General features: G+C 43.9%; 1 protein-coding gene, 1 non-coding gene and 1 pseudogene across 2 annotated transcripts in view; all 3 read left to right on the top strand.

Annotated features, from left to right (window-relative positions):
* Positions 1 to 6664: 6664 nt before the first annotated feature.
* On the top strand, positions 6665 to 6855 carry LOC130481246 (U2 spliceosomal RNA). The gene has a single exon (XR_008933446.1). It is a non-coding gene; the product is annotated as a U2 spliceosomal RNA (small nuclear RNA).
* Positions 6856 to 7515: 660 nt separating this feature from the next.
* On the top strand, positions 7516 to 7687 carry LOC130481255 (U2 spliceosomal RNA; annotated as a pseudogene).
* Positions 7688 to 10672: 2985 nt separating this feature from the next.
* Positions 10673 to 17440, top strand: part of IQGAP3 (IQ motif containing GTPase activating protein 3) — a 54117-nt gene continuing 47349 nt past the window's right edge. The window contains exons 1-3 of the mRNA XM_056853179.1: positions 10673 to 10719; positions 15613 to 15700; positions 17106 to 17262. Coding sequence (XP_056709157.1) covers positions 15636 to 15700; positions 17106 to 17262 — 222 coding nt within the window. The 5' untranslated portion in view covers positions 10673 to 10719; positions 15613 to 15635. The remainder of the gene's footprint in view (positions 10720 to 15612; positions 15701 to 17105; positions 17263 to 17440) is intronic.

Raw genomic sequence — 17440 nt, 5'->3', positions numbered from 1 at the left:
CTCCTGGGAAAAGAGAAACAGAGAACAGAATGATAGATCATCCTATTAAACTAGGGTTGTCAGGTCCCCCTGGTTAGGGTTGCCAACCTCCAGGTACTCAAACAAGTAATCTCAACTGTGTAGTTATAGTTGTAAAAGTTACAGTTGTAGGCTTATTACAAAAATGTAAACCACTGACAAAACATATAGTGATTAATATATTTACAATGATAATTATTCAGTATGAGACATATATTGTAGACACATTATTATTTGCATAATGTTAACATAGAAGTATCATGGTTATATGGTTATATATCCAAAAAATGTTTTTGGGATGAGATGTTATGTACATGGAGAAGCATATAACCATGATACTTCTATGTTAACATTATGCAAACAATAATGTGTCTACAATATATGTCTCATACTGAATAATTATCATTGTAAATATATTAATCACTATATGTTTTGTCAGTGGTTTACATTTTTGTAATAAGCCTACAACTGTAACTTTGATTACAACCTCCAGGTTCTATCTGGAGATCTCCTGATATTACAACTGATCTGCAGCTGTTAGAGATCAGTCCACCTGGAGAAAACGGCTGCTTTGGCAATTGGACTCTATGGAATTGAAGTCCCTCCCCTCCCCAAACCCCACCCTCTTCAGGCTCCGCCCCAAAAATCTCCAGGTATTTCACAACCTGGAGCTGGCAACCCGACCCCTGGCCACTGAGGGGGGGAATGGGGGTAGGGTTGGCAGATCCAGGTTGGCAAACTCCGGGAGATTTGGGCATGGAGACCGGGGACCTCGGTAGGGTACAATGCCATAAAGTCCACCCTCCAAAGCATCCATTCTCTCCAGGGGAACTGATCTCTGTAGTCTGGAGATGAGCTGTAATTCCAGAGGATCCCCAGGTCCCATCCTTCTATTAAATGGAAGTCGTCCCTTCACTGAATATTTCTAATAGCACCTATAATACAATGTTTAAAAATCTCCCCACAGGCACACAGTCTAAAAAGGATATGAGACAGAAGATTTGCCATATACCCGGAAGAAAGGAAAAATGAGAAAAACATGGAAGGGAACATTTTTTATGACAAAGAAAGAGGAGAAAAAATGGGATTTTTAGTCAAGTAAACAGTAGGAAGTTGGATTTCTCTCCATTTTATAACCTTTGAAATTCAGGAAGCACTCCATATTTTAAAAGGCAGGAAGTAATTAATACAAACGCATGCCTAAAGCAAGAACCACCACAATCTGCTACTCACCAAGAAGACATCCAATAATATTAAGATCCCCGAAGATCTCGGACGGGAGCTGAAGAATTACCAAACATTTTCATGGATTGCTTCACATATTAACATCCCCCTAGAAAAGGCCTGCTGGATCCAGTTAAAGTTCACCTAGGCTTCTTTTACAAAGACACTTTTTATGCTGGGTTTCCTCACAAGCCCCGTCAAAATCGATTCGCGACTTCTTTTAAAATCCAATAAACACGTGCAGTTGTCTCAGGCCGGCAACCCTGTGCGGTTCCATAGAAGAGCAACCGAGAAATACCTTCACGTCGCCGTCCTAGGACAGCAAACGCCTGCCTTCCTTTCTGTGATGGCTTGTGAGGATTCGGTTACTTTTTCAGGGACAGGTAGACACGCTGCATGTCTCCATGGCAACCGGCTCTAACAAGTGAAGGCCCACATCTACCTGGGTACATCCCAGGCCACCATCCGGGACGGGGATTTCCCAGCATCAGTCCTGGTGTTGTTTTTGGTTTTAATTTTTATTTTATTATTATTATTATTATTAACACAATATAAAACATACAACAGAAAAACTGCACCACACCACACAGTTCTACCTCTCAATACAGGTCTTGGACATGTTGCTGTTTATAAATAGCTGGAGTGAATATAAACCTTCTAACCTCAACTAATGTAAAACCATTGAATACTTACAAAGCATAATATTAGTTAATTAACACCCTATTGTCCTGCTGTATACGGATAGATAGATAGATAGATAGATAGATAGATAGACAGACAGACAGACAGACAGACAGACAGATAGATAGATAGATAGATAGATAGATTTTACCTAAGAGATTGCACTTTCATGTTTACTGATCTCAGAAATTTACTTATATAATATTTAGCACGCAAAATACTAATAAAAGAAAGAGTAAAGGTAATAAAATATTTTCATATATCATAACCTTATTTAGTTATCACATTCGAATATAATTATTCCATGTAATAACACGAAACTATCTTCAGTTGTTAATTGCAGGAGAGATAGACATCTTATGTTATAACTTTCCACTTAACAAAATTACTTAGCAATATACAGTTCTGGTGTAGTTTTTAAAGACATGGGTCCAAGCTTGTGATCGGCGACACATCCTGTCAGATATCACTTATGCCACTGTGGGTCCTATGGGGCTAGATCAGGAACAGAACCTGAAAAGCAAGTTAAACTGATTTCTTCAGCTCAAAAACCTCCTTCTTATAAAATAATGAAACTGATTTATATGTTTAAAATTCAGGTACAACAGTGAACAGAAACATGCAGCTGACCACCTGGCCATTTCCCCAAAGGCCATCTGCCCGATTCAATGCTGTTGGGAAGTGCCACAGAGGGCATTTGTTTCTTAAAGCTACAGGTGCTGCTTATATTATTGGGAGGGGTTTTTAATCCCTAGTGTATTTTTTTTAATTTAATGTTTTTCTGCAGGCCTGAAGTGTTTATCAGGATTGTAGAAAGATGCGTCTTATTTGTTTATGGCTCCTGTCTCTGGATTTAAGTACCCACAGATTTGGCCACACTAAGAATCAGATATATTGATTTTTTTTTTAAATCACAATAAAGTCCCCCTATAGAGTAATGGTAGGATACAGGCCCATCATTAATAGTAATTACTACTGACTGGCTGTAAGGAGCCAGGACATCTTATTTATTTGTTCTTTAATATTAGAATTGGGGCCACTGATAACAGGACCCAGGAACCTTTCTTGTCCTTCTGTCCCCTGGCTCTTAAATAATTTGCCTTTGATTCTTCACACGTCTCTTCCACATGTCTCTTCTACTCTGTGGTGGTGCTGAGCAACATCTAGCAGTTATCTGTACTCCCCCTCAGAGGCCTTGTACTGTTACAGTGTGAGCCTATGTAGAGAAGAAGAGTTGGTTCCTATATGCTGACTTAAGGAAGAATCAAACCAGCTCACAATCACCTTCCCCTCCCCTCCCCAGAACAGACACCCTGTGAGGTAGGTGGGGCTGAAAGAGTTCAGAGAGAACTGTGACTAGCCCAAGATCACCAAGCTGGCTTCATGTGTAGGAGTGGAGAAACCAACCCGGTTCACCAGATTAGAGTCCGCCACTCATGTGGAGTTCCTCCAGTGTAAGTCAGTTCATACCAATGGGGTTCAAACCAGAGTAGCTCTGCATAGGAATGCACTGTAAGTCTGCCACAGTCCAAACAGAGGGTCTTGTAACACTTAGAGACAAAGGAGCTGGTAGAAGCTTCTCATGTGCAGATTTGATACTGCCAGATTTGGACTTAATAGGGATGTGGGGGAGAGTTGTGTGTGTGTAAAGAGCTGTCTTCCCAGCTGACTCATGGTGACCTCCCAGGGTTTTCAAGGCAAGAGACTAACAAAGGTGGTTTGCAGTTATTTTCCTCTGCACAGACACCCTGGGCCATCCAGATAGGGGAGAGTTGGCTCAATGCAAAAAGCATTTCCCCCCTCCTTTTATGCAGGGTTTAAGTACCCTATTCAGCTTCGTTTAAGTACCCTATTCAGATTCCCTTTGCCCATTCACTAACTGCATCCACGCCCTCAATCCTTCACTCATATGATTGGATCACATGAAAATCTCTTTTCAGCAAAGAACTGTCACACTCCCACAACAACTTGTCCTGGGAAATGGGGCCTTCCACCTTTGTAATAACTCCCTCCTCACCACCAACAGCTTTTAGTTCAGGGTATTCCTGTTAATTTTCAGGAGCCGTTTCAGAACTGGAGGGGCCCTGCAGGATTGTACCAAAGGGACTTCTGTCCCCTTTCCTGATTCCAGCAAAGGCCAGGCTAGATCCCTCCAGGACACCCACAAGAATGGAGAACACACATGAAGCTGCCTTCTACTGAATCAGACCCTTGGTCCATCGAAATCAGTATTGTCTACTCAGACCGGCAGCGGCTCTCCAGGGTCTCAGGCAGAGGTCTTTCACATCAGCCCTGCCACAACTGGTGGACTGCCTCTAAATGTGAAGGTACCACTGTTGATCTCTGGTTCCTGGCTTTATTAGTTCTAATGCAATCTTGGTTCTTAAGATGCGTGTTTTTTCCAGTTCTGTTTCTTCAGGACAGACAATTGCTGTTTGAGTGTTCTGCTAATTTTAATCAGGCTGATGTGCATTTTTAACTAAGGAGATCTTGTGAGTTGCCTCCAGTGTTTTTAACGGAGAAGGGGGGGGGTTATGAATATTATACAGATGAGGCTGCAATGCACTTAACACTTACCTGGGAGTAAGGTGCATTGGACACCATGGAAATATACATTTGCTCAGGCGGCAAATGCAGACCTCGTTTTGGTGTGTTTGGTTGTGTGCCAAGTGAGTGAGGGTGTGTGTGTGGACGGACTCAAACTTTCCAAGGGGGCCCAATGCCACCCTCACCGCACCCCAGGCTGAAGTTGGTGCTGGATCCTTCTAACAGTGACAAGCCCTGGATATCAACTTAAAGAGGAACTCCTCATTTGAGGCATTTTCTAGTTCTTGTTCAATGGTGCTGTGTTCAGATTTCAAACCTGTTGGCTTCAGGCTCTTTAGGATGGTATAGGATGGGCCTGAAGGTTTATTTTTCTCTTATCTGGTGTTAAATGGTACATTGCTTTCTGCACGCTTGGGCAGGAAGATTGGTGTGTGACTTTGAAATGTTATTTTATTTTATTAAATTTTTATCCCACCCTTTCCCAACCAGGGTGGGGTTCAGGGCAATTCACATCAATAACAACATAAACAATATTCAATTGAACAACATCATACAATAAATCATTAACGTCTATAATATAATGTAACATTCAACCAATTTAAAACTAAACAGATCTGAATTCAGCCATTTTCTCCAGGGGAACGGATAGGGTTGCCAATCGCCAGGTACTAGCTGGAGATCTCCTGCTATTACAACTGATCACCAGCCGATAGAGATCAGTTCACCTGGAGAAAATGGCCGCTTTGGCCATTGGGCTCTATGGCATTGAAGTCGCTCCCCTCCCCAAACTCCGCCCTCCTTAGGCTCCGCTGCCAAAACCTCCCACCGGTGGCAAAGAGGAACCTGGCAACCCTAGGCAGAGGCTAGTCTGGTGAACTGGATTTGTTTCCCCCACTCCTACACAAGAAGCCAGCTGGGTGACCTTGGGCTAGTCACAGTTCTCTCAGCCCCACCTACCTCACAGGGTGTCTGTTGTGGGGAGGGGAAGGTGATTGTAAGCCGGTTTGAGTCTCCCTTAAGTGGTAGAGAAAGTCAGCATATAAAAACCAACTCTTCTTCTTCCTCTACAGTTTTGGAGGGGGGGGGGGTGCAATCCAAAACTGTGAAGAGAGGGGAGAGGCAGAAAAAGTTCCAGACGCAACTGCAGATGTTTCAGAGAGCTGGCAATTTTACTTTAACTCACTGGTCTGCTTAAAAAAAAAAAAAAAAAGTTAGCTGGATTCCTTCCTGGGAAGCCTGTGGCTGTTCTCGTCTTGAAGATTAGTTGAGCAGAATAAGATGTGGATTGTGGAAAGCGATGGGCGGCCAGAGCAAAACAAAGCAACAAGGAAATGAAAGGAAGAGGAAGAAAATAGGCATCTGGAGGATGCGGAGGCATGATGTGTGTCGGACCGCAAAGGCAGGAATGCACTAATGCACGATGGTCTTTCCCTTGTGCCATTTCTCCCTAACCCTATGGGCGAAAATGCACGGTCGCTTGAGCCTCCGTTCTTCCCTGTTCCAGCCAGGATTCAGCCAGGATCGAACGCACGTTCGTGCGTTCGATCCTGGCTGAATCCTGGCTGGAACAGGGAAGAACGTTCGTGCGTTCGATCCTGGCTGAACGTTCTTCGAACGTTCGTGCGTTCGATCCTGGCTGAATCCTGGCTGGAACAGGGAAGAACGTTCGTGCGTTCGATCCTGGCTGAACGTTCTTCGAACGTTCGTGCGTTCGATCCTGGCTGAATCCTGGCTGGAACAGGGAAGAAAGGAGGCTCAAGCGACCGCGCGTTTCCGCCCTATAGTCTGAAACGTTCTGCTTCTTTGAGCAGTTGGTTCTCGGAGCTGGAAAACAGCTTGCAACGTTGCAGGGAGGGAACCGTCCGGGCATGAGCGGTGACTGTAAAGGGTTAACAGAAGCGCAGGGCATCATGGGAAAGGAGGCGGAAACATGCAGATTTAGTAGCCAATGTCGGCCTGAGCCCCGGCAGCCAACATCATGAAACTGAGCCAGAATCTACCAATTATGACATACACGTGTCTTTCAGGAGGCGGATGACCTGCAAGGCGGACGGAGCAGCGTTTTTGGGATGCAATGGGGGCTCTTGGGACCCCGGCCGGCCGTGGCGTTGGGGACCTCAGGGCGTGGCTTTGCTCTCTTTACCCAGAAGGGCATCAGGCTGGTACGGGAACCCGTCTTCCCGACAGTGGCTTTATCGCTTCTCGGCCTTTTGGCTAAGATCAAGTGTAGTATCTGTTCTTATCAGTTTAATATCTGATACGTCCTCTATCTGAGGACTATATATTAAATGGATTTTTGGGACTGGGAGATGGAATAGGGGCTTGCTCCGTCCACTCCACGCATCGACCTGGTATTGCAGTACCTCCAGGAACGGTGCACCTCCCCTCGGGGAGAATATTGCTGGTTAAAAAACAGATTGAAATATTTCTTCTTCTTTCAATTTTCTTGTGTTTCTTCTATTTCTTTTTCTATTTTTTTTTACTGTCTTTGGACTGCATCCCTATGGACTCTGGGGGTAAAGTGGCCAGGACTTTGCCCTACTCCCCCACTATGGACTATCTCCCTGTGGACTCTGTACAATTTTTCTTAGCTACTGGACAGTCTGTGTTTTCGGAGGTATCTCCTGTTGTTTTTGCACTTTATTACTGTCACATGGAATGCACGCACCTGCGTTTTCCGGGACTGGTTTGTATTGACTCAATGTTCCCTACCATTTGTACTGCTTGAAAAAAAAAGATAAAGGTCCCCTGTGCAAGCACCAGGTCATTCCTGACCCATGGGGTGATGTCACATCCCGACGTTTCCAAGGCAGACTTTGTTTGCAGGGTGGTTTGCCAGTGCCTTCCCCAGTCATCTTCCCTTTACCCCCAGCAAGCTGGGTACTCATTTTATCGACCTCGAGAGGATGGAAGGCTGAGTCAACCTTGAGCCGGCTACCTGAAACCGACTTCCATTGGGATCGAACTCAGGTTGTGAGCAGAGCTTTTGACTGCAGTACTGCAGCTTAACACTCTGTGCCACGGGGCCCGTCAGTGCTTGAAACATTCTCTCAATAAAAGTCAATCTGTTCTTATCATTTTAATATCTGATACATCCTCTATCTGAGGACTATATATTAAATGGATTTTTGGAACTGGGAGATGGAATAAGGGCTTGCTCCATTCACTCCACACCTCAACCTGGTATTGCAGTACCTCCAGGAACGGTGCACCTCCCCTCGGGGAGAATATTGCTGGTTAAAAGACAGATTGAAATATTTTTCTGCCCATCACTAAGAAAATAGTCTTTCTCCCCTTCTCTTCATGTTGTCATTCTTCCTCTCCCCCCCTTTAATATTACTCTTTCACAACTTTCTCAGGCACAGGCAGGCAGTTTCCACTACCATACCACAGTATTGCACTACCACAGTATTACACCATACAAGGAAGCAGGTTGCCCCCTATCCTCAATTGGGGGGGGGGGTGCCCTCAGTGCCAGAAACCCAGCTTGCCCACCTAAGCCACTGGAGGGGAGCCACAATTAGAGATGTGCATCTCAAAAAAATATTGATATTTTTCAGATCTAGATATCAGGGAGCCATGAAATATTACTATTCCTGGTTATCTGGGTTCCAAATACTGGTTTAGTATTTAAATCCAGAGGGCATTTATGCTCACCAGGCTGAATGTTCTCCCTTTGGCGGTACTAAATGGCAGGTTTAAAAATATTCCTTTTGAGAAAAGATTATGTGTATGTGGCTTGAGTCAACATGATACGCTAATGCATATAATCATAAATTGTCACCTGCATGACGGTCCTCGTAATAAAACAATTCTACCCTTGACTGATAAAATGAAATCTAGCCAAGAATTCTCTGTATGCCGGTTTTTGTTGAATGATACTGTTCCTGAAATCACTTTAAAGGTGGCGGAATTTTTGATGGAAGTTGTCAATATTAGGACTAAAGTCTAAACCATATTTAAATTGAAAACATATGGACAGTGAATTCTATGTACTGCTTACGTCATGTTTCTATGCCAATAAAGGTTTATTGATTATTTAAATCCACTTTTTTTGGGAGGGGATTCCAATATTATTTGGTTCCATTATTCCCTATGGGAAATCTTTCAGGGGGAGGCTGTTTTTTAAGCTAATGGCACCAAAATTGCAGTGGAACTGCTGGTGCCAGTGTCCACTAAATAGCCCAAGTTTCAAGTGAATTGGACCAACAAATGTCAAATTAGAGAATCTAACCCAATGTCAAACCAAAGAACCCTCCAAGCCAAAACAATTTAACAAGGAACTGGCGCTAGCTCAACAAATATCTGATGAGATCCCAAGAATTCAAGCCAATGTCAAACCAGAGAATCCACTGCAAACCACGAGGGAAACCAACTTGAGCAAAGAATACAATGTCGGGAGACCAACAAAACCAATTTCAACAGACAAAATCCAAGCCAACCCCACCTGGCAAGCCAATACCAAGCCCTGGCAAGAAGACACAGACCCACAGTAAAATTAAAGAAAAACAGTCCTGGGAGCCTTAAAACTCTGGCTCCCACTATTCCCAGTTACTCCCATCCTTTTGGAAGCCACATACATCTCTTGGATTTACTCCCTTGTCAGTGTACTTCAGATGGCAGCCTTAATATCTGCCACTTTGCTGCCTTTTCTCTCTCATGACAAAATAATGTGCCAGCTTTTCAGCTCACCAGAACTGTTCTATAGGATGGATGTTAACGCTCTCCCTTAAAGAGAAGAGGAAAGAAGTTTCTAGTCAGCTCTTTTGACAGAGATTTCCTTCACCGAGAAACATTTCTTCTTCTTTCTCTTTTTGATTAACCTGGTCTGAAGAAGATTTCTGTTGAAGTCAAAAATTTGCAATACATACAATTTTATATATATAATTTTCAAGTAAAAGTAAAAAATTTCAAGTAAAAGTAAAAAGGGTATATATATATATATATATATATATATATATATATATATATATATATATATATATATATATATATATATATATATATATATATATATATATATATATATATATATATATATATATATAATACAGTAAAAGGGGATATCTATATAATATGTATAGCAAATTTTCAAGTAAAAGGGGTAAATATAATAAAAGGATATACACACACACACTTTTACTTTATTTTATTGAAGCTCTTTCTGTCTTTCCATCATGCCCAGTGTTGCAGTAAAACAGGGGTTCGCGGGGGAGAGCGAGACCCAAGATCGTTATCAAGAAAACAGTTTATTTGCAGCTGCTGACTCAGAGGCCCTAATGGGCAGAAATCTCTGAGTCCCGATTATACTGGGGAAGAGATATTTATCCATATTCAAGTGATGACGATACATCAACAAGTTCTGCATATTCTCGTTGTATTACAGACAGAAAGGCGACTCAGGACAGTTGCAGCTTCATCCAGTTTCTCCTATCATTGTTTATCGTTCGCTCTGACACTCCATGACTCTTTTTTTAAATAAAAATTTTATTATTTTCTCATTTCATACATCATAAATCACTTTCCATTAATACTTTAACAATATAAAGTAGAATCTATAAAATTTTCTAATCTAAAAAATAAAAAGAATAATTGACTTCCCCTTCACTCTCTTCTGTCCAAAATTAAATTGTATATACTTTTGCTAACAGTATAATCCCCCTCTACTCAGTTACTTTATACGTATCTTATTTTATCTAGTTAATATGCATATACTCATCCTAATATAATCACTATACAAAATGACACTCCATGACTCCTAGCCCAGTTACCCAGTGCACAGAGCAGGCTTGTAGCAAGGCAGAAATTCCTTCCCTGGCAGTCTGGAAGCCAACTATTACCGGGAGATCTCTGGGGTACTGTCACACCAGTATGAATTAGCTATAACTAGGTTCCTTCTTCCTTCAAATTCCGGCCGACGAACACATCTGTGACAACTGGAAAGCGTGCACGCTCCGGCACCGACCAGTCCGTATGGATCCCAAACAGGCTGCCTAATTGGAGAAGGCGCGCGCGTGCGCGTCCCGGGCGCGCAACTCGTCTGCTGAGCCCGGCTCGGTTTGCGCAAAACAAGCAAACCAAACTACAATTCCCAGGTTCCCCAGCAGCCCCGGGGCTTGCCAGCTGGAAGGAGCCCAGAGGTGGCGGGAGATTCAAAACTCAAATCCCAAGCGGAGGTGGAGGAAGCGGATCAGCTGGCGATGGAGCAGCCCGCGGGAGGCTCCGGGCACGGGCCGCCTGGGCCAGGCTGTGAGTCGTGGGGATGGGGCCGACGGGCAGGAGAGGGAAGAGGGGTCTCGGTTTTGCAAAGAACTGGCCCAAGGGGGTTGGTGGCGGGTGCGGGGAGGTCACAGCGCCCCTCTTTCTGAATGCGTTTGGGTGCCTCTTGAGCAACAGCGGCGGTGACCGCACTAGGTATTCCCAGCGATGCATCAAGAGTACGGAAATGCATTAAAAACATCGCTTTAAACAGCGTTAATAAATCAAAAGGACAATGGAGACTTTGTGGGGGAAATGGGAGGTATGGAGAAAGTACTGTGGACATGAATTTAACCTAGCAAATATCCAAGGATTTGAATTAATCTAAACGTAAAGGTTTATATAAGTGTGTTATTATTAGCTTCTAAATGCTGAAGTATAGGATGTAATCCTAGGATAGTGAATGAATCAATAAAGGGGAATATTAAGAGTACAAACGGATAGAGGAGGATGGAGGGGAAGTCAAAATTTTTCTTTTCTTTTCCTTTTTTGGCATTGATTAAATTAGTAATGTTTATATATATATATTTTAAATCAATACAATGCATACTGTTGTGATATTATTAAAAATAACAAAAACTTAAAAAACATCGCTTTAAAAGGGTTTTTGGATGCCACGGCTAAAAAATGGTTGGAAGACGTCTTCACAACTAAAGGGGCCAAACAAAGTGCGAACAGTATTTTTTTTTATAACAGTTTCAAACTCGTAATACATCACTGGGAATACATAGAAAGTGCGAACAGTATTTTTTATAACATTTCCAAACTCTTAATACATCACTGGGAATACCTAGTGCAGTAACCGCTTTGTTTCTAAGTGCGGATTTTCCACTTGCAATAAAGTGTTGTTTTGCTTCATCACCCACTGCTGGGAAAGGGAGAGAAACCACGAAAGAAAGGGATGAGTCGTTGTTCTGGAGCTGGAAAACGATGAGGCAGGTGTTGCTATGACTATTATGTCTCAAGAGCAGCTACTGTCTCCCCATAAGTTGCTGCTAGTGGGGTTAGGCACCAAGCTACTGTGTCTGATGCCAAATGGCCCTTTCAGAAGACATTTGAGGTCAGAGTTGGTTTTTATATTCCCACTTTCTCTACCACTTAAGGGAGAATCACACCAGCATACAATCACCTTCCCTTCCTCTTCCCACAACAGACACCCTGTGAGGTAGGCGGGGCTGAGAGATCTAAGAGAACTGTGACTACTAGCCCAAGGTCACCTAGCTGGCTTCATGTGGTTTGATTCCCCACACCTCCACATGAAGCCATCTGGGTGACCTTGGGCTAGTCACAGTTCTCTCCGAACTCTCTCAGTCCCACCTATCTCATAGGGTGTCTGTTGTGGGGAGAGGAAGGGAAGGTGATTGTAAACCGGTTTGAGACTCCTTCAAGGTGGAGAAAATCAGGGTATAAAAGCCAACTCTTCTCCTCCTTCTTTAAGCTGCATATTTTCAGCTATGCAAATGGCTTCCTTAGGCTGACTCTTTGTTCATCTCTTGCTCTGACCTTTGACACAGTTTGGATCTTGGATTATAAAAGACTGTTGATCCCCTGCTTGCTATGGTACACCTGCTCCTGGCTGGGCGTGTATTTCCTCTCTCCAGCTCTCTTGGTCTGTTGCCCACAGTCCTAATCCTGACACTAGTTAGATCCTAACTCTGGCTCCCCTTCTGTGTTGACATTCACAGCATAGGGCTTCTAATGGTTGTTAGTTGTGATTAGCAGCAATTAAAGGTGCAGTCCCCTGATTGCTACATGCTAGGAAGAAACAGGCTTCTCCCAGGCCAGTGTGGCAAACAGGATGCAGAAGAGTTGGTTTTTATATGCCGACTTTCCCTACCACTTAAGGAAGAATCAGACTAGCTTCAATCACCTTCCCTTCCTCTTCCCACAACAGGCACCCTATGAGGTAGGTGGGGCTGAGAGAGTTCAGAGAGAACTGTGACTAGCCCAAGGTCACCCAGCTGGCTTCATGTGTAGGAGTGGGGAAACCAACCTCGTTCACCAGATTAGAGTCCGCCACTCCAAACCACCACTCTTAACCACTGCACCACCCTGGAAGGCCTTGGTTGGCCATTGTGTGAGACAGAATGATGAATAAGAGGAGTTGGTTTTTATACCCACTTTTCTCTACCTTTAAAGTGTCTCAAAGCGGCTTACAATCGCCTTCCTCCCTCCACAACAGACACCTCGTGAGGTCGGTGGGGCTGAGAGAGTTCAGAGAGAACTGTGACTGGCCCTAGGTCACCCAGAGGGCTTCATGTGGAGGAATGGGGAATCAAACCTGGTTCTCCAGATTAGAGTCCACCACTCTTAACCACTACACTACACTGGCTCTAGACGGAGTAGTTGGACTCTTTGTCTGAACCAGCAGGGCCTTTGTGATGTGCTTATGGAACCTCAAAATCCAAGGGCAGTCCACCCCTGAATGCCTCTTGCTGGGCATCAACAGCAGAGAAGGGCTGTTAACTTCCTGCCCTGCCTGTGGGTTTCCTTTTTTGGAAACAATCGGTTTAATCGAGGCTGATCTCCCCCCACCCATCCATGCTCCCTCTGTTGACTCAAAGCCTCAGGCTATATAAAAAGGCTTTTTGCTAACTGCCCTTTTTCCTTCAGACAACCCGGCAAGGGAAGAAAGGGAGGGGAGAAGGGAAAATAATTAGATCTGTTTACATCACTTCCAAAGAAAGCGGCTCGGGCAGCCTGTATGAAATCACTTGCCAGTTCTGGTGGCAGTTACAAGGACACCCTTTGGAGTTTGTGAGTCATAGCCTTGGGTGTGTTACTGACTGCAGTGCTTGTTCCCTCTTGTTATGGATGAGATCTGTGCATTTTCTTTATACGTAACTATGTATGAGGAAAGAGGTTGTAAACTCTTTGGGAAGGGTTCTTTCTCTTTCTCTGACTTACACCGCTGTTCTGTAAAGCACTGTTATTGGTTGAGGTTCTCCTCCCTTTTTTTGCCGTCAGGTCACAGCTGATTTATGGTGACATCATAGGGTTTTCAAAGCAAGAGACCTTCGGAGGTTGTTCACCATTGTCTGTCTTCGCCTCACGACCCTGGTATTCCTTGGAGGTCTCCTATTCATATCTTAACTAGGGCTGACCCTGCTTAGCTTCTGAGATCTGACAAGATCAGGCTAGCCTGGGTTTATCCAGGTCAGGGCACGGTTTCCCTGAAAATGTTGAAAATCCCAAAACAAAAGCTGCACAATATTGTTGGTTAAAACAAAACAAGTGTGCAAACTTTTGAATTCTCCAGAGCTCTTCATCAGGATTAAGCCTTTCCCCCTATAGTCCCAATCTGAACTGGGGCCCCATGAGCCCAGGAACGCCATGAGCCAAGGAACACAAAACTCTAGGTGATGAGAGTCCTCTACGGGGGCTTTGCAACATGGGAAGTGCCTCTCAAGTTACCAAAAGGTTACCAAACATTAAATTATAATAATTGGTTGGGTGTTTTGTTTGTAAAGAAAGCTAAACTTCATTATTTCAAAATAACATTCAATGAATTTATCCCAAAAATCCAACTCAATGACATTAGCCAAAGTACCAAATCTTTTGATCATTTTGTTGTTGTTCTGATAACGTTAGTGTTTTAAAAATGTGTGTGTGAAGTGCCGTCAAGTCGCAGCCGACTTATGGCGATCCCTTTTGGGGTTTTCATGGCAAGAGACTAACAGAGGTGGTCTGCCAGTGCCTTCCTCTGCACGGCAACCCTGGACTTCCTTGGTGGTGCCCCATCCAAATACTAACCAGGGCTGACGCTGCTTAGCTTCTGAGATCTGACGAGATCAGGCTCGCCTGGGCCATCCAGGTCAGGGCATTTTAAAAATACTGGACCATTATTCAAGAGGTCAAACAGGCAACCCTAACTGTAGCAATCCTATTGTTTAAAGGACTTATTTGAGCACTGAGAAGCTGTGAATCTTGTTACTCCCATCTTCCTGATCCAATTTCTATCTTGTTTCCAGTGGTTCCCTTTACTGTAGTAGCCCCGCTCATGTTACAATGAGCACATGCACAATATGTGCACGGTGTGCCCTTTGTTTTTCCTTATGTGAATGCTGAGTAATTCCCGTGTTAGGTTCAACACATGCATTGCTGAGCATGATTGAAACCCTGCCTTTATCCAGATACTGGACCCCCGTTTCCTTTGTAAAGTGAACTCACGGCTCTTTCTTATTAACAGGTGTATGCTTGTGGAGGGGAGGTAGTTGTGAATTTTCTGCATTGTTCAGGGGGTTGGAATAGATGACCCTGGTGGTCCCTTCCAACTCTATGATTCTATGTACACCCAGGATGTACATGTGTTCACTGTAATTTGTGCACGGGGCTAGTGAGTTGGGTCTCAGTGCACCCCTTAGCAAGTAGGCACTAGAGCGATATTCTGTACTGGATACTCTAGTCACTTCTGAACTCTTCTAGAGGCAGGTAGGATTTCTAGAGACCATGTGGGCAGCTGTGTCTGCTCAATACTGACCTCTAAAGACCAGCTTCCAGTTCAAGGTAAGGAAGGGGGAATCATATTTTAGGTCTCTTTGTGAATACTGGTGCCATTTTTATAGTGGCCATCAGGCAAACACCTGTCTCCAATGGGTAACAGTCTCTTAAACCCATGAAGATTAGATTCATGTATCATCTTTGTTTTTATTGGCAGTGGGGGCCTCAAACTGAACTGAGTTTTGACTTAAACTGTCAGTGCAAAGGATTTTTCACCACAGAGATGCCAAGGGATAGAGTGACATCACTCTATGCCCATAGCAAATCATGGCAGCTTTGTTTTTTTCCAGAAGTGCACACTCTTTGTGTGACTTTACCCTGCTTGAGTCTTTTGGGTCAGGCCTTCCTCTCTGTCTAAACTGCTTGTTTTGCTTGGTTCCCCAGATGAACGCTTGACCGCAGATGAAATGGATGAGAAAAGGCGTCAGAACGAGGCCTACCAATACCTCTGCCGCTTAGAGGAAGCTAAACGGTGAGCAAAGAAATGGAGCTGGCTGTGGTTTCTCTCCTCTGCCCTCATCTTCTGTGTTTGGTTACCAGCCTAAGAGGTTCCAAGACAGAAGTAATCATGTTGGACAAATTTTACTTCCTGGTTATCATAATACATTTATAACTATTTGGAGAAGGTTGTGGCTCCTTGGTAGAGCATCTGTTTGGCATGCAGAAGGGCCAAGGTTCAATACCTGGCATCTCCGATTAACAAGGATCAGGGTGTAGGTGACGGGAAAGACCTCTTCCTGAGACCCTGGAGAGCTGCTGCCAGTCCAAGTAGACAATATTGACCATGAGGGATCAATGGTCTGATTCAGTATAAGGCTGCTTCATGTGTTCATGATGCAGCAGCTGCATTTGGCGCACAGTGTATAATATGGTGTCCTCCAACTAAAAAAAGATATCGTAGAGGTGGAGAAAGTACACAAAAGGGCATCCCAAATGACCCAAGATTTAAAGCACCTTCTCTGTGAAGAAAAGCTATAGTTTCAGAGATTTTTAGTGTAGAGAAAAGCTGATTTAAGGGTAGCCATCACAGATGCCAATAAAATTATGCAAAGGGGTGGAGCGAGACCTTTGTCTTGCTTTCTCCCATAATATTATGTGGGCACCAAGGGAATTTGATGGGCAGTAGATTCTGGACAGGCAAGAAGGGCCAATTCATTGAAAGCACAAATATGATGGACATCATTGCCACAAGATGTAGATTCTTAACATAAGAAAAGCCACGCTGGATCAGACCAAGGCCCATCAAGTCCAGCAGTCTGTTCACACAGTGGCCAACCAGGTGCCTCTAGGAAACCCACAAACAAGATGACTGCCGCAGCATTATCCTGCCTGTGTTCCACAGCATCTAATATAATAGGCATGCTCCTCAGATCCAGGAGAGAATAGTGACTAGTATCCATTTTGACTAGCAGCCATGGATAGCCCTATCCTCCATGAACGGGGGTGGGTAATTAATTCACGGAAGAGGAGAGATTTCTCGAAAGCCAAAGAAAAGCACCCCAGTTCTGAAACAGTGGCTTGATTCAGACTTAACGTGTTTGCTGCTACGTGAATGAGTCTGGAGTGTTAGGAGGTTCATGTTCTCCCCCTCCTTTCTCACCTTGTACTCAGTGAGGTAACTGGTTATTTTCAGCCTTGGGGCAAAATAGGGTTTTCCATTTACATCTCAACAGGCAAACCAGCCAATATGATGTATAATATTTGACGATGACCAAAGAAGGCCCTGTTTACAGTTGCTCATCTCAGCCTAACCTACCTCGCAGGGTTGTTATAAGGATAACTGGGGGGAGGGAATCTGTGAAAAATATTTCGATGCCACTTTAATGTATACCAGGAAAATGGAAAACTTTCCTTCCTGTTTGTCTCTGCACACCAAGCTGGATGGAGGCCTGCTTGAAGGAAGATTTGGCTTCGCCTACCGAACTGGAGGAAAGTTTGAGGAACGGTGTCATCCTGGCCAAACTCGGCCACTTCTTTGCTCCAGATGTGGTTCCCTTGAGGAAGATATACGATCTAGGACAGGCCCGTTTCCAGGTTAGTGGCTTTGGTTTATTGCTGCATCTACTGGCCATAAGTAGACCATGTCTTTTCAACGCAGAACGTGCCAGGCAAAGACTCCAGTGCAAAAGGGGTCTTAGGAAGCAGTGCTAGAAATCGCTTCTTCAGGCTTAGCTGAATGGCTGAAACTTTATTTGCACACTGAAGGTGCTGA

Source organism: Euleptes europaea, chromosome 7 (genome assembly GCF_029931775.1).
Source record: "Euleptes europaea isolate rEulEur1 chromosome 7, rEulEur1.hap1, whole genome shotgun sequence".
NCBI classification, from domain to species: domain Eukaryota; kingdom Metazoa; phylum Chordata; class Lepidosauria; order Squamata; family Sphaerodactylidae; genus Euleptes; species Euleptes europaea.
The sequence above is the reverse complement of the archived record's forward strand: the minus strand, read 5'-3'. Positions and strand labels throughout refer to the sequence as shown.